The sequence below is a fragment of the Gymnoscopelus braueri genome, assembly GCF_963280865.1.
Source record: "Gymnoscopelus braueri genome assembly, chromosome: 23".
Classification (NCBI taxonomy): Eukaryota; Metazoa; Chordata; class Actinopteri; order Myctophiformes; family Myctophidae; genus Gymnoscopelus; species Gymnoscopelus braueri.
Genome location: NC_137625.1, coordinates 8,672,290 through 8,698,453, shown reverse-complemented (window position 1 = coordinate 8,698,453; position 26,164 = coordinate 8,672,290). Strand labels below are relative to the sequence as shown.

The following is a 26,164-nucleotide window of genomic DNA, read 5'->3' as shown; positions in this document are numbered from 1 at the left end:
CACACACACACACACACACACACACACACACACACACACACACACACACACACACACACACACACACACACACACACACACACACACACACACACACCAACCAACCACATTATTCAAAGCATGCACTGCTCAAGGTGCGGCCATAGTTGAATGATTATAGAGCTTGCCTTGGAACCCAGAGGTCACAGGTTCAATTCCAGGCCCTGCAGCAATGTGTCAAAGTGTCCCTGAGCAAGATACTTGACCCCCAACTGCTCCCCGAGACACTGTCCCCTAGTGCCCACTGCTCCTGTCACTAAGGATGGGTTAAATGCATATACTGGTGTTTTCCAAAATATCCAGTGACAAATACCACTAGGTGTGTAGACTAGGTGTGTAGACTACATTATTATTATTATTATTGTTCTGAATAAACATAAAAATGCATGACCGTCTGTCTAGGATTCTGTTTAAACAGTCTGTCAGTAATAAAGCTATACACGATTATGCATTATGTGAATTCATATTTTGAATAAGAGCTTGGTGAAAAGAAAAACATCCTTCAACTCGTTAAAACCGGATAAGCATCTGTGTCATTTTAACGATTTTATCGTTGGCTATAACAAAATAGCAGATATACAAGCTCACAGCGCATCACTTCGTGCCACGCTGTGAGCTTGTCAGCTACTATTATTGAAAATTTTTGTTTGGAATTTTGATATCTTTTTTTAACACAAATCTTCTCTTCTGGTGGTCCCTGGCACAAAACATTTTCAGATGGGGGGTCCACGTCCAAATACATATAATTGTGGGGGTCCTTGGCACGAACATGTTTGAGATTGGCACGAACATGTTTGAGAACTATAGGGTTAATAGTTCCTGGCAACACAACATATTTACTATATTTAATGAACGTCCTTACTGGAACTAGCTGCTGTGTTTGGAATGTGAACTGACAGAGGATTCCTGTAGACTGACAGGAACCAGGATAGACAGCTCATCATGTTGTAAATCGACTATTTTTCGGCAAAAATACAAGTACAGACCCCTGGGGAACTCCGGTCAACCAAGTATATACAGTAGGGTTTAAATGATTATAAAGAAAACATCACATGGATGCACCTGGGACGTATCATCAGTGTTGTAGCCTGGGGTCATCGGGTGTTTCGGGTCTCGCAACAACATCGCCCAGGTGACCCAGCCGGGGTTGATCAAGCCCCGACTTACGTCCCAGTAGCTACCCACGGTCAGTCCTCTTAGGCAGAGACAGGGCCACTCAAAGAACGTATAGATATTTACTTTGACATTTTTAAAATCAAAACACAGTGCCAGAGCCGGCTTTGTTTTAACCAAAAAAAATCAAGCTTGTGGATCTGGTACTTTTGATGCTTTTGTGTGATGATCAGAGTGTAGAAGAGAGAGTTGCGTCACGCTTTGATCTCACCACAAAGCAGGATGTTGCCTCCTGTAGTTCCAAACATAGGAACTTCCTCATTGAAATAGAAACAGAACGTCCGCATTCCATTCTTACGATGGGAGTCAACGCTAGTGTCGTCACTCTCATAGTTATATCACGCTGAGTATGATCAAGTATAGGTCGTTAATATACACAAAAACACAAAAGTTAGAATATGGAGTTCAGAGTTTTCTGCCCGACAACCAGTGGTGGAAAAAGTACTCAAATGTTTTATTTAAGTAAAAGTATCAATACTGCAATGTAGAAGTATTCTGTTACAAGTAAAAGTCCGGATTTCAAAATGTACTTGAGTAAAAGTACAAAAGTATTGGTATCAAAATGTACTTAAAGCACCAAAAGTAAACGTACAACTTTTTTTTTTAAATAGCCGATCTACAAGCTCACCACGCGTCGCATCCCTAGGTATAAAATAGGGCTAAAGTGGTTAATGTTTTATAATGTAATAATTTATATCTGCAAAGTAAGTAGTAACTAAAGTTTTCAAATATTTGTAGTGGAGTAAAAGCACAATATGTGCCTCTGAGATGTAGTGGAGTAGAAGTAAAAGTGTAGACAATTGGAAATACTCCAGTAAAGCAAAAGTACTTCAACATTTTACTTAAGTACAGTACTTGAGTAAATGTGCTTAGTTACTTTACGTCACTACCGACAACAGTGATATCATATTTCACTGCCTACCATGACTGTTGAACAAGCACTGAGCCTTCCTGTCACCAGGCTGTCCTGAAGACACAGCATTATTCTTCTGTGTGTATCGCTGTTGTCAGGCAGAAAACTCTTATCTGCATGTTCTAACTTTTTTGTGTTTTTTTTCATAAATTGACGTCCTACTTGATCACACTACAGCGTCACACATAAGCATCAAAAGTAGCAGATCTACAAGCTCGAAATGTTTTGAGCTTGTAGATCTGCTACTTTTGTAATTTTGTAATTTAAATCCTGAAAAGTACCAGTTTTGGACATATGAGGTTTCCACCCAACAGAGACGATAAATGACTATTATGACTCAATACTATGACATGTTTATATAATCTGCTACTTTTAAATGCCTCATTTAAAAAAATGTCCCCCTTAATCCATGCACCTTATGTACATTATCTGTCATTACGTCTAACTGCTTGATACCACTGCAATTTTTCCACCACACACCTTATATGTACGTAATGCACCGTATGTATATTTATTAGTGTGTGATAGAGTCATTTAATCTCTTATCTTATCTTAATTATCATAATGTGTCTAGGGTCCTTAACCTGGTTAAAATGTCCTATTAATTATGCCATACGGGCCTGTACTTTGTCATGGTAAAAGTACTCTGTACTCTTAGTCCCTCTGTCTGCCAGCCAAGGTCAAAGTCATGCAGGCTTTCTCTGTGGTTATCTTTTGTTTTAAGAACACTGTATCTAGAATGCTCTTCTCTACAGCTGTCTCCCTTAGTGTCACCAAATCTCCACTGACCAGTGTGACAGGTCAGAGCAGTCAGATGTCAAATGTGTTGAGCCAGACATGGAGACGCTGTTGTCCAGAGATAAACTGTCACACCATCATAATCTACCATCATCTACCATTATCAGACGACGACGTAACCATCGCTCTCATCCAATCCGAGAAGTCCACCTTCGCCCGGAACCTCATCGATGTCACATCCTATGATGTCATATGTTTATGTTACTGGACTCTGTTAAAAGCTACTGCTTTCTCTGTTACACTACAGAGAGATGGACGGCCGATGTTGCGGACCTGTGATATACTGTAACCTTCTAATGTGTCTCTGATCTGAATACAAACATGTTTCCTTATACCCTTGGCTGCCTGTTTGAGTCTGGTTTTTCCTTATTTGCCTCGATTATACAATGTATGTGGTACTTTGTGTGGGTCATAAGGTGAAAATCAGCTCCATCAGTGTGGTTGCCCTAACAGGGCAACCAGACTATAGTAATCCTCGCACTTTATTAGTGTGGTTGCCCTAACAGGGCAACCAGACTATAGTTATCTTCGCACTTTATTAGTGTGGTTGCCCTAACAGGGCAACCAGACTATAGTACTCTATACTCTTTATTTATTTCTAGATAAACAATACTTTGAACCGCATCTCCTCCCACAGTTTTTATCCCCCAATGTTGTGCCATATGTCAACATGACCGTCTTGACCGGGAATCGTGCGCTTGTATTTTGCTAAGAGATTGGTTAAATAGTTTAATTGATATTGATTTATTAGTGCATTAAATTTCCCCATCCGCTTTAGTGGAAAAGTGAAAAAAATCAAATTCAAGTATTTTTTTCTCAGAAACCGTAAGAGCTAGAGTTACCAGATTTGGAGAGGAGGTTTATAATTTAGTCCGAAATTATTGAAAAAATAATTACACTAATCGGCCACATGGTGGCGCTATAACAGCCCCCTTTACGTTTTGGCCTATAACTCTTGAACCGTAGGTTGTAAAATAAAAATTTCTTTTTCCCTAGATTCCTTGGGTCATGACGCATCTCCCCATATAGGCCACGCCCAGGATTGCGTCAGGATAGATTTTCCGCCATTTTGAATTTTCTTCGAAACACACTTTTTGCACCTTTTCCTATTTTTTTTTTCCAAATCTCACAAAAATCGGTACACGTGATCTATGGACTCATGCGATAAACCTATCCAAACGGCATTTTGATAGTCCATACCGTTCGTCCGTAATTGGCTTCCAAAGTTAGTGGGAGGAGCCCGTTTTACCAAAAATGCCAAAAATCACGAACGAAACGTCCAATCAATCCCAAATTTGAATCACATGTCGAGGGTGGTTTACTCAACGAATCCCCAAAAGCATTTCCACTTTGACCCATAGGGGGCGCCACAACTGTGCAAAACGTAACCATTTGATGCAAAAACATGATTTTTGGGGAATCACTCCTCTCAAATTGAAAAGCAGGTGATCTCAGGAGTGACATGACAATGTAATTGGCGCAGCCTACGACGGTATTCCTCCCGGCGTATTCCTCGCGTCCCAGCAGCAGCGACCCCGCGACCGGCGTCGGCGCAACCACACTTTGCAATTGCCCTGAATTGCGACACTTCTAGTTAGTGTGGTTGCCCAACAGGGCAACCAGACTATAGTACTTGATGAACTTATTAATATTCCATATAAACAATATTTCAAACTGCATCTCCTCCCACAGTTTTTATTCCCCAATTTCGTGCCATATGTCAAAATGACCGTCTTGACCGGGAATCGTGCGCTTGTATTTTGCTAAGAGATTGGTTAAATAGTTTAATTGATATTGATTTATTAGTGCATTAAATTTCCGCATACGCTTTAATGGAAAAGTGAAAAAACTCAAATTCAAGTATTTTTTTCTCAGAAATCGTAAGAACTAGAGTTACCAGATTTGAAGGGGAGGTTCATAATTTAGTCCAAAATTATTATACAAATAATTACACCATTTGGCCTCATGGTGGCGCTATAACAGCCGCCTTTACGTTTTGGCCTTTAACTCTTGAACCGTAGGTCGTAGAATAAAAATCTCTTTTCCCCTGGATTCCTTGGGTTACGACGCATCTCCCCATATAGGCCACGCCCATTTGCGTCAGGAAAGATTTTCCGCCATTTTGAATTTTCTTCAAAACACACTTTTTGCACCTTTTCCTACAGATTTTTCCCAAATCTCACAAAAATCGGTAAACGTGATCTATGGACCCATGCGATAAACCTATCCAAACGGCATTTTGATAGTCTTTACCGTTCGTCCGCAATTGGCTTCCAAAGTTAGTGGGAGGGGCCCGTTTTACCAAAAATGCCAACAATCACAAACGAAACGTCCAATCGATCCCAAATTTGAATCACATGTCGAGGGTGGTTTACTTAACGAATCCCCAAAAGCATTTCCACTTTAATCCGTAGGGGGCAGCACAAATGCGCAAAACGTAACCGTTTGATGCCACAACCTTATTTTGGGGGGATCAATCCTCTCAAAATGAAACGCAAGTGATCTCAGGAGTGACGTGACAATGTAATTGGCGCAGCCTCCGACGATATTCCTCCCAGCGTATTCCTCTAGTCCCGACCGGCGTCGGCACAACCACACTTTGCAATTGCCCTCAATTATCAAACTGCCCTGAATTGCGACACGTCTAGTTTCCAATACTGTTCAGTTACACCACTTTAATTCTACATACATTGGCTTTTGAAAATAGCTGATCTACAAGCTCATATAACAATCACTCAGTTCCCTTATTTCTCCTCATAGAAGGTGGCACCTCTAGCTGGAGGGATGGAGGGGGAGAGAAAATGGATTGATTAAATACTTTATTAGTTAGAAATGTAAACAGCACATGGTAGAGTTAGACATTAAAGCTAAAAGGATAACACAAAAGGTCCTGGGGACTTGTTTCCATCCTATACAGTTTATCAACATAGCATACATAAAATTACACCCACCTCCCCTTTTGGTCTCCTGATGTTTTTTCAGGCCAATTTAAAAATACAAAATAAATACACATCCTTTACTGGATGGTGTCGGGGCATTCCACATTCTGGTGGCAGAGCAGTAGAATGAGAACTTTTCCATGTTTGTTCTATATTTGGTTGGTACCAGATCATGGTCGCTTCCTCTAGTGTTGTGGCTGCGAGTGTCACTCACTTTGGAGAAGTACTTCGACATGTATGAGGGTATTGAGGGCACTGAGGGCAATGTCTCTTTGACTATCTTAACCCTTTAAGACCTGAGGCCGATTCAACAAATGTCTTCTAAATCCCAACAGTTATCTAAAAACATTATATTGCAATAATAATCAGTGGTTCTCAACCTTTTTAATGTTTTCTTTAAATTCCTTAAAATGTTCGGGTTATGGGTAGTGTTTATCACAGAGCAGTAAGCATACGTATTTACAATACATTTTCATTCAGTAATACACTTGGAGAGGCTCTTGGACCTTGTGCCCGTGAACATGTATACATACATAATACATCGCTGGAAGGACCCTGTAGTTCCAGTTGAACTTGGCCTTTCCTCACAATGTTGAGAGCTGAGGTGTGGGCTCATTTTGAACGGGTTTTGGGTCGTCCATCATGTTGGACAAGGTAGTAATTAAAAGTGTGTAAAGTCACTGTTTGTGACGCACAGGCAACTCAGAATGAGAGTGCTTTACCAACTACGACCAAAAGGCAGGATGTATTTTGGTGATGGCGTAATATAGCTCACCTTTATTTTGGATCTATGTATACGGTACACTGGTACTGTAAAACTGTACACCACACTTAACATCCACAAGGTATATGTTACAATGGTATGCATTTACCTAGTTATTACGTTTTTTCTCTCTTTTTTTTTAATGTATTTTTTTTTTTTTAAGTAGTTTTTCCTTTATTTAGTCCTTGTCATAATTGAATGTCTGTCATGTTGACAGTATGGGCATAGTCCTCTGGGGTGGGGGGATATGGGGAGGAAGAAGAAAAGAGAAAAGGGGTCTTTCTCTCTTGACGTAAACAAACCCTTTTCTGAAATAAACATATTTTTTAAATAATAATAATAATATAGTGTGTGTGTGTGTGTGTGTGTGTGTGTGTGTGTGTGTGTGTGTGTGTGTGTGTGTGTGTGTGTGTGTGTGTGTGTGTGTGTGTGTGTGTGTGTGTGTGTGTGTGTGTGTGTGTGTGTGTGTGTGTGTGAGAGAGAAGGTGTGTGTTGATGAATAGTGTGTTTAGGGAAGTATGAAGGGGTGTAGTAATTGTATTGAAATGAATCTCCAGTTGACATCAATGTTAATATGGACACTCAGTGACCGTCTTCCCTGATACATTCATTGAGATTGACAGGTCAATCAGTTGTTCCACTATGCATTTGACTGATTGACAGGTCAATCAGCAGATTCAATTCAGCCAGCAGCTCCAGTATGCATTTCCTGGCTGATATGGCAACATATTATATCACAATATATTTTTCCCCATATTGATCGATATCACTATTTATCATGATATATACTGCAATTAGATAATACTGCCAGTTTGAAGAGTATCCTGGTAATTATTACTAAAACCTGGAGAAACCAGGGAGTTCATTAGTTGAACGACTGGTTCTCAATGAGAAGGGGGTTCAGGGGGTTTCAGGGGATTCCCAGTTAAATGATTGATACTTTGGAACAAAATGGACCCCTATGGGTCTGTTACTCTGAGAGTGTACAAGTGGAACAGAATGAACCCCTATGGGTCTGTAACTCTGAGAGCATACAAGTGGAACAAAATGGACCCTAATGGTTAATTTGGGTCCCATGTGTACACTCTCAGAGTTATATAAACACTGAAGAGTACACAGCGTATGATACCGTTTGATAAAAATCATATGGAATGGGGGTCTGTGGCCTAATGCATGTCAAACTAGGGGTCCTAGAAAAACACTGAGGAAAAAACACTGAGAATCACTGAGTTAAGCTATAGAATATAGTTATTAAAGGAGTAGTTCACCCAAAACATGATTTTTTTTCTATCAATTACAAACCCCATGGAGCCTTGAATTCATGGAGACTTTTTTGTCGCATTCCTGAGCCAATAATTTGATGACGAGTCATCAGTTAATAGGAGACTCAGTAGGAGAGACTCTTCGAAACTCTTCGAGTCTCTCCTACCGGAGACTAGTCATCAAATTATTGGCTTAGGAATGCGACAAAAACAAAATAAATCGTAATTGTAATTGATAGAAAATATGACTACTCCTTTAAAATAAAACTGACAATTACCTTATGTAAACATTGACTGTATAAACATGGCTTGATTTAGAACACATTTTTGCATTCAAATAAAATATAAATGTGAACATTATCTTCACAAGGCTAGAAGTGGACTGGTGAGGGAGACAATGCTTTCTCCCTCGTTGTGGAACATTGCAGGAGATTGTTACAGTCAACTAAAAGACAAGGTTTCCAGCTTTCCATCTTTTCTCTTCATTAAGAAGGATATGAATATGTCATCAGTCAGTTTGCACCCACTGATGCCATATTTCGCAGACTGTTTTACCGTGCTGCATCACTTATGAGAAATCCAAACCACTTCAATACAACAGACATTGTGTAACCTTTCTTGTCAACTGTTTCCTCACTTTTGGAGGATAATGCAATTTCTCTTTCATTCTCGTTCCATGTCCTTTGACCCCCCCCCCCCTTTCTACTGATAGCTAAATGTAAACAATGGGTCTCAGTACAAAATGCGGGCGTGTATTTTGACATGCATTATTCACTGATGCTGTGAGTAAAACTGGGAAACTTAGATTTGTTTGTATCCGTGTGACTGTATTATTGATAATTCCCAAACTATCCAAAAAGAAGGTTGATGGTCTCTAGGTCATTTTACGGCAAATACACTCTCTCTCTCTCTCTCGCTCTCTCGCTCTCTCGCTCTCTCTGTAATTAGCTATAGAGGAGTGTCGTAGCCTGGAATCCAGACCGACTCGTTACGTTCATCTTTTTGATCTTTTCAGGCGGAGTGAAGAAATATCTAAAAGATGAAGTCAGAGTGGATTCCATGCCATAGGACTGTGGGGACATTTTAAAGTAAATTCCTATCCTCTCTCCCCCTCCCTCCCTCCCTCACTACCTCCCTACAGCTAGAGTTGTCACCTTGTGGAGAAATAAGGGAACTGAATGATTCCACTCTGATCTTCAGCTGCAATGCACAGAAATCTATTTTTTTAATCTGCAAAAAATAGTCAATGCAATATTCATTTTATCTGAGCATATTTTCTTTCCTTTTAATCCATTAGTATTGAAGAATGTAGTTTTACAGATTGGTTGTGCACATTGTCATATTGTCTTTTAGCCCAAATGTATATGACTGTACCTCGTGCTGTTTACATTACAGGCTATAATATACCTGATATCATGGGGAGAAGTACAATAACACTCAGGAAGGTGGTACGGTAGTTCTATAATGGCTGCATATAAACGACCATTATAAAAAATATATTATGATACGTGTGCATGTGTTTTATCCAGTGGTGGAAAAATTAATCAAATGTTATACTTAAGTAAAGGTATCAATACTGCATTGTAGAAATACTCTGTTACAATTATAAGTCCGGAATTCAAAATTTACCTGAGTAAAAGTACACAAGTATTGGTATCAAAATATACTTAAAGGACAAAATTAAAAGTACTCATTATGCAGAATGTCCCATTTCACAAGTTTTCAAATGTATAGAAATATTTTAAAAATAGCAGATCTACAAGCTTACAATGCGTCGCAATGTGAGCTTGTAGATTGGTTATTTTCAAATGGCCGAAATATATATAGGGCTGAAGCGGTTAATGCATGTTTTATAATAATAATCAAAATCTACAAAGGAACTAAAGTTTTAAAATAATTGTAGTAAAAGTACAATATTTGCATCTGAGATGTAGTGGAGTTTATAAAAGTATTGAGTAATTGGAAATACCCAAGTAAAGTAAAAAATGCCTCAAAATAGTACTTAAGTACAGTACTTTAGTAAATGTACTTAGTTACTTTCCACCACTGGTCTTCTCTTAGGTTGCAGACGGTGGAGTTGTGGCTTCTGGACATTCTCAAATGCCCGGGAGCACGCAGGCGCGCTGTGCGCCGCGCAGCTGCAGGTGAAGTTGTTTGTAGATCAGCGTGTCGCATACATGTCTGTAGGCCCTTCTGTTGCTCAACCATAAGCCTTCACAATGCACTCACTGGGTTCAAGGTTCAGAGGTCAACCTTTCAAAGCAAGAGCCATGCATCATCGTCAGACTGACAGGACGGTGCTCTCCTGGTCCAAACCTTTCACATCATCCACAAAAATGTGGAATGCCCTGCCAAAAGGAGGAAAGGAGTGTTAAACTCACAATTTAGGAATGTTTGCAATTCCAAACTGGCCCCTCTCAAAGTCTTAACCTTTCCCACCCCCCACTAGACAGAATTACTGTCATTTTATGTGCCTGAGAAACCCAACTGGACATTCTGGTCTTACGTTGTCGCAATAATCTATGGCATTTCTGTCATTCTGCCCTGATGCAGACATCCAAATAGACAGGAGACAGACTGTCAACGGACACTCAGTACAGCTGATATATGGACAGATACAACCCCTCCCCAACTACTTCTTAAAATGACCCTGTTATGGCTCTGTGGGTCTCCATAGCTCACCTGTGTGTCCTCCTGTGTGTCATCCGGTCTTCACTGTCCTAAATCCCAACGTAGGACTGTGTATACGTTGGAGTTTTGCTACTAAATAAGCAACGAGATAAAAAGAAAGAAAGAAATATACATTTTCTATTTTGACCTGGACTAGGCTATTCGTTTTTGTATCCATATAAACAAGCAGCATCAATTTTCAATGTTGAATTTTCACTTTCATATCGAACATTGAAATAAGTAATGTTCTAAAATTGCACTATGGGAATTCTTTGACAAAAAAACAATCCATTTGAGTTGGAGCTGTTGCCCTGTACGTGTCTCGTCTCACTGATGGTTATGTTGTCTGTTGATGAAAAAGATTCTAAGTGTATCATCATATAATATCTTCCTTTATTTATATCGGCCTAACTCTACTCTTCTAACACTGCTGATTCATCCTGCCTTATTGCCTATGTTCTCAGCTTATCAGAATGCTTAGGTCAAAAAGTTGACCTAATATCAGTCAAAACACATGCATTCCAAGTCATTTTGGAATGTAACAAGCAAGCTGATGACATAGCAATAAAGCACAATGAAGCAGCAAAACAATTACTTGGGTAATTGTGCTATGAGGCTAACGATATGGCCTTAAAAAACATATACAATAATGGACCTGGACAGTAAAATAATGTCACTATGAGAACACAGTAATTAACATAATGTCACTATAATAACATACAGTAATTGACCTGTGTAGGGTTGCATCACCAGAACGTAGGTTACTACTAGTTAGTTTGTAACTATAAGTACTACATTCTGTTGCACCTCGACTGTTTATGGCAATACCTTAACTAGTAGTTTGTAGACTGTTCTTAACCCAACGGATCCGGGGACGCATCTCTGTCATTTTAGATTTCTTTGGCTATTCAGAAATAGCAGATCTACAAGCTCGTAGCGCGGCACTCGGCACGCTATGAGCTTGTAGATCTGCTATTTTTGAATAGCCAAAGAAATCTAAAAATGACAGATTCTTTCCCGGTTTAAATGGGTTAAAGTAATCTACAGTTGCGTAAAATGACGTCAGAGCTCCCGGATCCAATGAACACGAGTGGTTTCTACACTAAGGAAGTAAAACTTGTATTGACAGTTTGGGTTGCTGGACTGGGACTCCAAATATTGATGAAATGTCTTTCTTTTCATTTTTGCATTCATTGTTTTGCTTGTTTTGTCTCTGTATGTTTCATTGTTATTCCATGTTATGTAGGCCTATGGTGTTTTTGAGATAAAAATGGAAATTAAATATATATTAACCGTATTGCCTCAAATACACCACTGGCGTGTGGTGGCTCTGGAAACCTTGTTCTTCTTTCAACACTTTGAACATGATTGTGTTCTTGTCCAGACTGTTTAGTTAACTCTACAGTTTAAACAGTGTTTAAACTGAACCCAAAGAACCTTCTGTCCTCCATGTCTCTGTGTGTGTGAGTGTGTGTGTGTGTGTGTGTGTGTGTTTGTGGGGGGGGGGGGGGGGGGGGGCGTGCGTGCGTGCGGGCGTGTCTGCTCTCTCTCGCTCTCGCTCTCGCGCGCTCTCTCTCTCTCTCTCTCTCTCCTTATTAGTGTGGTCAACCAGACTGTTGTTATCCTCCAAGGCCCTAGCAGTTTATTTTGGACCACATCTCCTCCCACAGTTTATTTTTCCCAATTTAGGGCCATATGTCAAAATGACCGGCTTCACCGGGAATCGTGTGCTTGTATTTTGCTAAGAGATTGGTTACATAGTTTAATTGATATTGATTTATTATTACATTTAATTACATTTCCCCATCCACTTTAATGGGAAAAGGAAAAAACTCCCATTCAAGTATTTATTTCTCTGAAACCGTAAGGGCTAGAGTTTCAAGACTTGGAGGGGTGGGAGGGGTGGTTCATGATTTAGTCCAAAATTATTAAAAAAAGAATTACACCAGTCGGCCTCATGGTGGCGCTATAACAGCCCACTTTACGTTTTGGCCTATAACTCTTGAACCGTAGGTCGTAAAATAAAAATCAGGATAGATTTTCCGCCATTTTGAATTTTCTTCAAAACACACTTTTAGCTCCTCCTCCCACATATTCTGTCCAAATTTCCTACGTCAAAAATCGGTACACATGATCTCTGGGCCCATGCGATAAACATATCCAAACGGCATTTTGATAGTCCTTACCGTTCGTCCGTAAATGGCTTCCAAAGTTAGTGGGAGGGGCCCGTTTTACCAAAAATGCCAGAAATCACGAAGTATTTTTGTCTCGGAAACCGTAAGGGCTAGAGTTAAAAAACTTGGAGGGAAGGTTCATAGTTTATTGCCAAATTATTGAAAAAAATAATTACACCAGTCGGCCACATGGTGGCGCTATAACAGCCCACTTTACCTTTTGGCCTATAACTTTTGAACCGTAGGTCGTAGAATCAAAAAATCTTTACTCCTGGATTCCTTGGGTCATGACGCAACTCCCCATATAGGCCACACCCATTTGCGTCTGGATATATTTTCCGCCATTTTGAACAGCGTTTCGATAGTCTTTACCGTTCGTCCGTAATTGGATTCCAAAGTTAGTGGGAGGGGCCCGTTTTACCAAAAATGCTAGAAATCACGAACAAAACGTCCAATTGATCCCAAATTGTAATCACATGTTGAGGGTGGTTTACTCAACGAATCCCCAAGAGCATTTCCACTTTGATCCATAGGGGGCGCCACAAATGCACAAAACGTAACCGTTCGATGCAAAAACATGATTTTTGGGGGGATCAATCCTCTCAAAATAAAACGCGAGTGATCTCAGGAGTGACTTGACAATAATATTGGCCCGTTACATTTGTGGGAGGGGCCTATTTCTTTAGTGGGAGGGGCCTATTTCCTAAAATCAAAACGGCACGTATCAAAAAGGCAGGATCCGATGGCACGTCGCGCGGCCTCCGACGGTATTCCTCCAGGCGTATTCCTTGAGTCCCGGCGGCCGCGACCCGCAACCGGCGTCGGCGCAACCACACTTTGCAATTTCCCAGAATTGCGACGTGTCTAGTTATTAGTGTGGTTGCCCTAACAGGGCAACCAGACTATAGTTCTAGGGATACTATCATATTAATCTTCTTTCTAGATAAACAATACTTTAGACCGCATCTCCTCCAACCGTTTGATGCAAAAACATGATTTTTGGGGGATCACTCCTCTCATATTGAAAAGCAGGTGATCTCAGGAGTGACATGACGATGTCATTGGCCCACTACATTTGTGGGAGGGGCTTATTTATTTTAGTGGGAGGGGCCTATTTCTTCAAATCAAAACGCCATGTATCACGAACACAGGATCCAATCAGCACCAAATTCGAATGGTACGTCACGCGACCTCCGACGGTATTCCTCCAAGCATATTCCTCAAGTCCGGGCGGCGACAACCTGCGACCGGCGACGGCGCAACCACACTTTGCAATTGCCCTGAATTGCGACGCGTCTAGTTAGTGTGGTTGCCCTAACAGGGCAACCAGACTATAGTACTTGATGAACTTTATTTATAGATAAACAATACTTTGCCGCGCATCTCCTCCCACAGTTTTTATCCCCCAATGTTGTGCCATATCTCAAAATGACCATCTTGACCTGGAATCGTGCGCTTGTATTTTGCTAAGAGATTGGTTAAATAGTTTAATTGATATTGATTTATTAGTGCATTACATTTCCCCATCCGCTTTAATGTAAAAGTGAAAAAACTCATATTCAAGTATTTTTTTCTCAGAAACCGTAAGAGCTAAAGTTACCACATTTGGAGGGGAGGTTCATAATTTAGTCCGAAATTATTGAAAAAATAATTACACTAATTGGCCACATGGTGGCGCTATAACAGTGCCCTTTACGTTTTGGCTTATAACTCTTGAACCGTAGGTCGTAAAATCAAAATGTTTCCCTGGATTCCTTGGGTTACTACGCATCTCCCCATATAGGCCACGCCCATTTGCGTCAGGATAGATTTTCCGCCATTTTGAATTTTCTTCAAAACACACTTTTTGCTCCTTTTCCTACAAATTTGGTCCAAATCTCACACAAATCGGTACAGGTCATCTATGGACCCATGCGATAAATATATCCAAACGGCATTTTGATAGTCCTTACCGTTCGTCCGTAATTGGCTTCCAAAGTTAGTGGGAGGGGCCCGTTTTACCAAAAATGCCAAAAATCACGAACAAAACGTCCAATCGATCCCAAATTTAAATCACATGTCGAGGGTGGTTTACTCAACGAATCACCAAAAGCATTTCCACTTTGATCCATAGGGGGCGCCACAACTGCGCAAAACGTAACCATTTGATGCAAAAACATGATTTTTGGGGGGATCACTCCTCTCAAAATAAAAAGCAGGTGATCTCAGGAGTTACGTGACAATGTAATTGGCACAGCCTCCGACGGTATTCCTCCCAGCGTATTCCTCGAGTCCCGGCGGCAGCGACCACGCGACTATCGTCGGTGCAACCACACTCTGCAATTGCCCTGAATTGCGACGCGTCTAGTTATGTATGTTTTTCTGTTTCTTCCTTTCCATATCTCTTTACAGCTTTCTTAAAACTGCAATGATGGGGTTTGTGCAACAAGTACTTTCACCCACTTGTACCATCAGTTTTTGTTTTCTTTTTTACTGAACACACCAATTATGTTCGTATAGAGAGACTCTGGACAAAGCTGGATGTACCGCGGTGGATTCGAACCCACAACTGGGATCTTTAAGTGAGCTAGGGTTGATGTGTGGATGTACTCAGATTCTCCCTCAGATGTCTCTGCTACAACAGGAAATGACGACACTCTTTAGATATTGTCACTCACTGATAGTATTGCTGTTCTGATGTGGTTCTAGAAATTAAACATGGCAAATATGTATATTCATTATATGACATTAAGTAAAACATTATTACAATAAACTAAAAATCATTCCCACAATAGGAATGAAGTAGCTGTATACGATTGACCCTGTGCCCGTGGTGTAAAGTAACTAAGTACATGTACTCAAGTACTGTGCTTAAGTACACTTTTGAGGAATGTTTACTTAAATGTTTACTGGAGTATTTACCATTTTCAGTACTTTGACTTCTCAGAGGCAAATATTGTACTTTTACTCCACTACAATTATTTGAAAACTTTAGTTACCAGTTACTTTGCATAAATGATTACATTATAAAACATACATTAACCACTTTAGCCCTATTTTATACATAGGCTATTTGAAAATATTTTAGTACTTTTACTTTTGGTACTTTAAGTACATTTTGACACCAAAACTTTTGTATATTTACTCAAGTAAAATTGTAGTACTTTTCCCACCACTGCCCTGTGCATATTTGTAACAGCAAGTTTATTCTGTAAAGGAGTCTCTCTGCATAACATACACTCTAAGTACTTAGACCCTCTACTTATAAAACAAGCGACAATACAAAAGTATGGTAGTTATAATATGCTGTTCTTCTAAGCATAATGTAATTTGACCAACACTGAAAATACTTCATAAACCTTGTTATAAGTTGTCATGTATCGTTATAAACATGTATAACAAGTGTTATGAAGCTTATAATGCATTGTAAATGTGATTATAATGAATTATAGACCCGACCTTTAAGTAAAGCATTACACAATACACCTTGCTTTGTCTTTGCATGCATCTCTTTATTCATGATGAAGTTTACAACATCTTGGATTATGTATTAATTTAAAAGCTCTGACAGGTCACCACTGTAATAATATATGATACAATACAGATATCTACTGTATGAGTTTAGGATTAAAAAGAGTCCTAGAGAGAGAAAAAAAAACAATTAAAACCATGAAAAAGAGTAAATATTGCGTCATGCCTTTTATACCACGGCTGTGCTTTTCTAAAATACATGCATGCAAACCTAAACATGTTTAAGGAACACGTCTGATCAAGGGCATACCGTCATAGAGGCCAATGAAAAAGGCCAAAAAAAGTTTTCTAACCCCACGTTAGAAACGACCAGCGCCTGCGTCTGATCTTCATCGCTACAGCCTTTAGGGAGTATTTATCACCCTTCCAGTGGAACCAGACTACACCTGTTGAAGAATGATCCGTTTTTCCCCAAAGGTAAGCACCATTGATGTTAGCAAAAGGACTGTACCCAAAAAGACTGTACCCGTACCAAAATGCACCGTAATAATGACTTGCATAATTCCTGGACGGGTTAGTGTCCTGATCGTTGTCAAAGGTTGAGAATTTCTTTCCATTGCTATAGGTCAGTGAGTTTCCTGCTCCTCCATTCTTGAAGCCAGCAACCTGCAGCTTGTAGCCATCAGCCTCAGAACCCACAGAGAAAGAGGAGTAAGAGGCAAACGCTGTGTTTCCCATAAAGTCTTCCATGTCCACCCTCAGCTCATACCTTTTGTTCTTGGTAAGGAGATGCATGTTCTCCAGTCCCAGCCAGTACTCGCCTGATGCGTCTCCAAACCCAGCTCGGTACTCTGCCCAGGGTCTGTAGAAGTTCACAGTGCCGTCCACTCTTCTCTGGATGACCGTCCACTTCCCTCCATCTGTGTCCATGTCACAGTAGACCTTGGCAGGTGGAGTAGTGGGGTAGATGGTGTACACACCACTCTGTGTGGAGACATTTTTGTAGATTTCCTCACAGTCCAGAACTGGGTCGTAATCACCAATGTTGTAGATTTCCTCACAGTCCAGATCAGGGGCGTACTGCAGGGACCAAAATTCAGCTCTGGGATTTGTACATTTGTACAATGGCGCGGCCGTTCTGGAATTTTCCCGAATTTCCCTGTGGCCAGCTGAGTGGACTGTTACAGCCAGAAACAGAACTGCAGCAACAAGTATCATCTTGAAGTCTTTGAGTTGTAGCTTGTTGTTCAGATCAAAGGACGTCTGAGTGTGTTGAGTGTATGTTCAGCTCCAGTAGAAGGTTCAATGCAGTCTGTGTGTGGGACCCTTCTCTTATAGTTAAGAATGGTGACGTATTGACACCAAAGAGATCACATGATAGATAAAGGTACTCTGTCACCAGACCAGTCTGACCTGCCTATACATTTTAGTTACATAGTACACACACACGCACACACACACACACACACACACACACACACACACACACACACACACACACACACACACACACACACACACACACACACACACACACACACACACACACACACCAACCAACCAACCACATTATTGAAAGCATGCACTGCTCAAGGTGCGGCCATAGTTGAATGATTATAGAGCCCGCCTTGGAACCCAGAGGTCACAGGTTCAATTCCAGGCCCTGCAGCAATGTGTCAAAGTGTCCCTGAGCAAGATACCTGACCCCCAACTGCTCCCCGAGACACTGCCCCCTAGTGCCCACTGCTCCTGTCACTAAGGATGGGTTAAATGCAGATACTGGTGTTTTCCAAAATATCCAGTGACAAATACCACTAGGTGTGTAGACTACATTATTATTATTATTATTATTATTATTATTGTTCTGAATAAACATAAAAATGCATGACCGTCTGTCTAGGATTCTGTGTAAACAGTCTGTCAGTAATAAAGCTATACACGATTATGCATTATGTGAATTCATATTTTGAATAAGAGCTTGGTGAAAAGAAAAACATCCTTCAACTCGTTAAAACCGGATAAGCATCTGTGTCATTTTAACGATTTTATCGTTGGCTATTACAAAATAGCAGATATACAAGCTTGTATATCTGCTATTATTGAAAATTTTTGTTTGAAATTTTGATATATATTTTTTAATACAAATCTTCTCTTCTGGTGGTCCCTGGCACAAAACATTTTCAGATGGGGGGTCCACGTCCAAATACATGTAATTATGGGGGTCCTTGGCACGAACATGTTTGAGAACTATAGGGTTAATAGTTCCTGGCAACACAACATGTTTACTATATTTAATGAACGTCCTTACTGGAAACTAGCTGCTGTGTTTGGAATGTGAACTGACAGAGGATTCCTGTAGACTGACAGGAACCAGGATAGACAGCTCATCATGTTGCATTGTGACTCGTGAGTTTGCAGATCGTCAATGTTTCGGCGAAGATACAAAGTACAGACCCCTGTGGAACTCCGGTCAACCAAGTATAGAGGGTTAAATTGTTAAGAACGTATAGATATTTACTTCTAAAATTGGAAAATCAAAGCACAGTGCCAGAACCGGCTATGTCTGTTGTGGCCACCTTGCAACACACACACACACACACACACACACACACACACACACACACACACACACACACACACACACACACACACACACACACACACACACACACACACACACACACACACACACACACACAAAACATGCACAGCACAAGGTGCGGCCATAGTTGAATGATTAGAGATTACCTCAATGTTTAAACACATACCACACAAACTGGCACATGACACTTTGAATATCAAGACTGCATACACAACCATATGCACATATACATACTCATATATTAATGCACACAGAGTGCGCACATGCACATACTATGTGCATCCATATTCATATTATCTATATACAGTAGATGCTATTTTTCTTTACCTTCTAGTTACTATTGTTACTTGTCCTTTTGTCTTGTATTTTTGCTGCTACAATACAATACAATGTTACTCTCCTGTACTCGTCTATAAGACGTAATACAAATCTTGAATCCAATAAGCTGATAAAGACAAACAATACAGTCGTTTGGCAGTTGTTCAGATCTTTTGAATTGCATCAAAATAGAGCTTTATCCACCTGTTTCCGCGGGTAGTTTCCTGATGTGTGGGAAACTTCCTGCGGGGGGACCGGAAGTAGAAAGTAGCGGCTCAGTGTGTTTACATTTGCCAGCAGAACGTAGCTGTAGCTTCACAGGTCCCATAGCGATTCTCCAAGACGTTTGTTATTAAGACTCGGCTTTTCTTAACGTCACAATGAGCTCAGGGACAACGTGTGCTGTGCGTGGCTGTCATTACAACCGAACCAAACTAAATGAATGGCTTAAACTAGAGTGCTTCGTGTGGGGCACTAGTACACATGCATTAACACATCATGCATGTGTTAATGCATGATGACGTTAAGAAGTGGCCTATCGCTTTGTGGAGTCCATAGTTCTAAGTAGGCAAATGTAAATGAACGCATCCATTATTACGACCTGTTCTGAATGTTTTAGATACCTCCCGACACAGCTGATTCACGTAATCAATACGTCATTTATGAACCCGTTATTATCATTTAAGATAACCATCAGTCCCGTGCTGAGGTCATATCATCAACAGCAGTAAAAATGCAACACAGATAGGTAGATCAATATATAATTAAACGTGCAGGCCCAAGCCAAATGCTCCAGTATTTTATTTGGGTAGTCTATTTGGGTCGGCGAGGAAAGACGTGCTGTTTGTTGACATTCTAAGACCACCTCATGGCTAATTTGCATATGACGTTCATATTATCCCACTGTCAACAAAGGAAAGGACATGTATTGTATTGTGTGGTGGCTATTCTCACCTTCTTAATATAACTATGACTGTACAAATGAAAGCATGGTTCTATTTGCACACTCACAATTACAACTGGTCTGGATAATGAACACTGAGGATTTTACTGTGAGAGAAGCTATGCGCACAAACACGGCTTACACTTACCATAACTAAGTAACCAAGTAAAAGTACTCATTATACAAAATGTCCCATTTCACAAGTCTTCAAAATGTTAAAAAGTATTTTGAAAATAGCCAATCTACAAGCTCACAAAGAAAGCTTGTAGATCTGCTATTTTCAAATAGCCGAAGTATGGGGTAAAGTTTTTAATGCATGTTTTGTAATAATGAAAATCTACAAAGTAACTAGTAACTCAAGTTTTCAAATAATTATAGTGGAGTAAAAAGTACAATATTTGCCTCTGAGATGTAGTGGCCTAGACATACAAGTACTGCAAATTGAAAATGCTCCAGTAAAGTAAAGATTCCTCAAATTTGTACTTAAGTACAGTACTTCAAGTCACCTCCAGACAGATGGTCTTCTTCAGCTCAGTTGCAGAGCCGATGTTAACAGGCAGGGCCAGGCAAGCCCAAGCCTACATGATTCAGACCTGAGCACACTCTGTCACACTGAACACAGCACTACACTCACCTGTAGGAAATGCAGGGTATTTTATGAAACCTACATCAAACTATCTCCAATCCAAGCAGCTACACTGACGGAAGAAACCAAAACACAAAGTGCTTCACAGCTATGGCATGATGGCAAAGTTGCCAGCTGGTCGTCTGGACACCAAGTGAGCACATAGAAGTGGACGTCCCATTTAATAAAGACTACACTGATGGACATGTGCAACAACTGCAGAAGTTCTACTTCTTACACATGCTACCTAAATTGGCTGATGATTTTACTGAGAAAAAGTTACATCTCTGCCAAAAGTATATGGCTCTCTTTAAGTAAATGGATCATACACACACACACACACACACACACACACACACACACACACACACACACACACACACACACACACACACACACACACACACACACACACACACACACACACACACACACACACACGTAACCTACAGTACACAAACACAGTGCGAAATCTTTCATCAATGTATTTGTCCTAGGACACAAATCATCTTTCATGTTAGAATTTGTGCAGCCCTTGTAAATCTGAGAGGAGAGTTAATGTAACACAATGTAGATCACAATCACATCACTGTTAATTGTATTTTATGTATTTCCGTTTTGACAGGCCTGAATAAATGCTTATGTAATTTCTAATGAGATAATCCAGAAACAGTATTGTCTAATTTCCAATGAGATAATCAAGTTGAATTCATTTTTCGAAAGTATTTTGTCCATTTTAGGGACAATATTAATGGGCACAGAGTTTTTGGTTATGAATCTGTTGCTACAGTTCCCACCATAAGCATCTGAAATGTACATAATGACTCCAGATGGCGCAATTACAACTAGATATTTCACAGCATTACAAGCATAGTAGTGACTGTAAGATTAGGTTCTTGAGTCCAGATTTTTTGCTTTCTGCAAAACACTTTCTCTACAGTCAATTACACTGACTTTGTTTGGAAATATCTCCAGAAAAACCTGTGGCATAGTAGCTTCTATGGTTTCACGAGGCAGCCATGGAATTAGATCCTTAGTGTGCTCAGCAATTACATCTATCCAGAATGACAATGTTTTACTAGCCTGACTATGTGACCTTTTGAAGCGTTTTGCTGAATCAGGTTTCATTAATGTAATTAAAAACATTTGATTGATTGAAATTTGTATTAGGCAAAAGAATGTAAAACAACACAGTTACATTTATAATACTTTTGTCTAAAAGGTCCGACCAAAAAAGTCCTTGCGGACTTGTTTCCGTTGAGGTCCTTGGTCCTTGGTCCATCTACAACAAGCATTGTTGATGTGCGGGCAAAGCTTTGTAAGCGTGACACAAGAGTGTTGAATTCAAGTAGAGGAATCCCTGTGTAGAGAAGACAGTTTTCATCATCTTTTAGGAGATCCTTTGCAACAGACTGTGAGCTCTCAGGGGATGGTTCAGTCAGCTTGCTAGATGTCCTGGTAGGTGGAGCTTTGGCATAGATGTGGTCCTCCATTCCTGGGTCTGACCACTGTGTCTGGACATCATGTGAGCTCTTTGCCACGGAATGTGGCTCCTCTGAAGCCTCCATTGCAACTGGCTCGTCGTCTGCGGGTACAGACATATTTAATTAGTGTACAATGAGATGTATTGCAGTAGTTGTTATCGATTGAGACAGATGTAATTGTACATGTTTAACACACCACCATGCTTAAGGCACTGAATTAAACATACGATTATGACACATTGTTTTTTGTTTTTTGAAAAAATAAAAACTTTGTTTATTGCATCTTTTTTGTCCTTCCTAAAATAATGGCCTACATCTGTCTTTTTGGGAAATTATATTTTTGCCTAAAGAGTTGCTTGTGGCTAGAAATAGGCCATTATTTTGGCAAGGTGCATGGAGAAGAAAAAAAAAACAAGCGCTGTGCACACACACACACACACACACACACACACACACACACACACACACACACACACACACACAGTGACGTTACAAATGACAGATTAGTACATGTGTTTGTGATCATAAATGCGTTGCAACTTTTTGTTTGCGATAGCTTGAATCGCTTGCGACACAAATAAATCACAATGAGCCCTGCCGTGGACCAGGCCAGGTCAGATTTTGTAGAACTTGTAGAAATTAATCTTACCCGTTAAATGTCTCTGAACGATACTCTCCTCTGGAGGTCTCTCACCCAACAGCAGCGTTGGATATGGGTTGTCCCGTGTAGGTCTCTTGTCCACGAAGTGAAATGAACATACATACACAGCTTTGGGAGTTTTTTTTAAAGTTCAAGTTTCTTAGCCAAATTGTTTTCAAATCGGATGCGATGGAATTTTGACGTTAAGCGAGAGAAAAGCAGAGATAAAAGACTTACTAACAAACGTTCTTGGAGTCAGAATCGCTAGGCGACCTGTGAAGCTGCAGCTACGTTCTGCTGGCAAATGTAAACACACTGAGCCGCTACTTCCTGCTTTCGGTCCGTCCGCAGGATGTTTCCCACACAGGATTTTTGCTCCAGTAAATTCCCGCGGAAACAGGTGGATAAGCTGAAACCATAAGAGTAGGCTATACGTAAAGCCAACTATAAGTTGGTCAAATAAACATTTGATTAGAGTAAATGGCAGCTCATATTGTACCTCAGTGGTTCCCAAACTGGGGGTCCCCCAAATTTTGTATACAGGTATACTGCACAGGGTATCTGCACATTTCTAAAGTTACAATGTAATGACTGTTAAGACCTGTTTGATACCAATTTGGCCAAATTGTCAAATACTACGTAAGAAAGAGGCAAACGTCGTGAAAATAGCCGAAATACAAACTCACAGCGGAGGTTGTAGTTCGGCTATTTCGATCGATCGTGAAAGTCGTGAAAATGTGTGCATATCTTTGAATATATATTGTTTTAAAGCGAACATTTTTAACTTGAATCTTTGATTTCTGGGGGTCCCTGGAACAAAATATTTTGAGATGGGGGTCGACGGCCAAATACATATCAGTTTGGGGGTCTTCCACATGAAAAAGTTTGAGCACCACTGATATAGAAACATAATTTTTTTCAGAATACTGTTGGGATTTAGACGACATTTGTAGAATCGGCTTCAGGTCTTAATGGGTTTAAATGGTTACGCAGTCTCAATGATAAAGCTATTGCATTATTACAATCTAGGGGAATCCCTGTTTTAATAAGAGCTGGGTAAAAAAACATCCTTCAAGTTCCTGGCAACACACCGTGTTGTTTATCATATTTAATTAACTTCCTTACTGGTAACTATAGCTGCTGTGTTTGGAATGTGAACCGACAAATAATTCCTGTAAAGGCCGGTTAGGGAGCGAGATCGAGGCAAGCGGGTGCGGTCCTGTGAAATCCACGCCCTCGTGTATGCTCGTTTCATGCGCACGCCCGCAGGGGCGACAAGAGCTGGACTGTGGTCAGCTTTCACGCCACGCTACGTGCTGGACAACATCGCGCCGCGATCCCCCGCTGATCCAAGCGAGGACGCCCGCGTCAGTAGTCCCCCGTCTGAAACGGCCTTTTCACTGACTGGGAGTCTAACCAGCAGTGGTGGAAAAAGTACTCAAATTCTTTACTTAAGTAAAAGTACCAATACTGCAATATAGAAATACTCTGTTACAAGTTAAAGTCCAGAACCAAAAACTACTACCAAAAGTAAATGTACAAAAATATTTGAAAACAGCAGATCTACAAGCTCACAACTGTGAGCTTGTAGATTGGCAATTTTCAAATAGTCTAGGTATAAAATAGGGCTAAAGTGGTTAATGTATGTTTTATTATATCATAGTTTATATCTGAAGAGTACAAGTAACTAAAGTTGTCAAATAATTGTAGTGGAGTAAAAGTACAATATTTGCCTCTGAGATGTAGTGGAGTAGAAGTAAAAGTATCGGAAATTGGAAATACTCAAGTAAAGTACAAATACTTCAAAATAAATACCCTGTACTTACAGTAAGTTCAGTACTTAAGTAAATGTACTTAGTTACTTTACACCACTGCTGAAAACTTAAAGGCGGTGGAGCTTTCACAGTGTTATTATAGCCCCCACTCTCTGGAATGGGTGTGTGTGTGTGTGTGTGTGTGTGTGTGTGTGTGTGTGTGTGTGTGTGTGTGTGTGTGTGTGTGTGTGTGTCTGTCTAAGAAATGCAGAATCAGTCGAGGCCTTTAACCCATTTAGGCCTAAGGCCGATTCTACAAACTAGCCCATACCCGGTCGGCCGGTCGGTCGACCCAAGACGGACACCAAGACGGACGGTACTCCAATTATATAGTAGGATGCCTTCTAAAAAAATAAATAAATAAATAAATAAAAACATTTCTGAAAAATACTTGACCATACTAGCCTACTACAAAACTACTATCAAAAGACTCTATTGTAATTCGCTCTGGATTAAGAGCGTCTGCTCAATGCCTAAATTGTAAAAAAAATGTCATTACGTAGTCAGTGTCGCATTGCTGAATTGAAACGTGGTTGCACTCTATTTTAATGACGTGACGCACACGTCGCTTAACACCTACACTACAGGTCACACAATGGACAATTGTTATGCATCTATAGGCTCATTCCTATACAAATTTTGTCTGGAACGCACACCTGGCAGACCTGGAAGACCTGGAACGCATCTGTGTCACTTTTTGATTTGAGCTAAAAAAACATTATTTTACACTTTGGCTATTCAAAAATAGCAGATCTACAAGCTCATAGCGCGGCACTCGTGCCGCGCTACGAGCTTGTAGATCTGCTATTTTTGAAAAATCGTGAAGATGTGTGCAAATCTTTGAATATATTATATTGTTTTAAAGCGACCAAACACATATCATTTTGCGGGTCCTTGACATGAAAAAGTTTGAGCACCACTGACATAGAAACATATGTTTTTTTCAGAATACTGTTGGGATTTAGAAGACATTTGTAGAATCGGCTTCAGGTCTTAATGGGTTAATGCATCTCCTGTTCAAAAAGGTTGTTGCGCGGCGTGTCAGGCCGTCCCATGAGCAATGCAACCCTGTACGTAGTTCTACGCCACGACATCTCAAGCAAATGATTGTACTTTTTTTTTCACTCCACTACAATTATTTGAAAACTTGAGTTACAAGTGACTTTGTGGATTTAGATCTGCATTAACAAAACACGCACACACACACACACACACACAAACACACGCACGCACGCACGCACGCACGCACACACACACACACACACACACACACACACACACACACACACACACACACACACACACACACACACACACACACACACACACACACACACACACACACACACACACACACACACACCAACCAACTGCAACATTCAAAGCATGCGTGGCACAAGGTGCGGCCATAGTTGAAGGCTTAGAGAGCCCGCCTTGGAACCCAGAGGTCTCAGGTTCAATTCCAGGCCCTGCAGCAATGTGTCAAAGTGTACCTGATTAAGATACTTGACCCCCAACTGCTCCCCGAGACACTGCCCCCTAGTATCCACTGCTCCT

The 26,164-nt window shown here is 40.4% G+C and overlaps 1 protein-coding gene across 1 annotated transcript; it reads right to left on the bottom strand.

Annotated features, from left to right (window-relative positions):
* Positions 1 to 10,168: 10,168 nt before the first annotated feature.
* On the bottom strand, positions 10,169 to 21,659 carry LOC308079243 (microfibril-associated glycoprotein 4-like; the record flags this gene model as incomplete). The annotated part of the gene is made up of 4 exons (XM_080420618.1): positions 10,169 to 10,235; positions 16,714 to 17,261; positions 20,551 to 20,622; positions 21,624 to 21,659. The coding sequence occupies 4 exons, from the start codon at positions 21,657 to 21,659 to the stop codon at positions 10,169 to 10,171; spliced, it is 723 nt and encodes a 240-aa protein (XP_080276744.1).
* Positions 21,660 to 26,164: the final 4,505 nt, after the last annotated feature.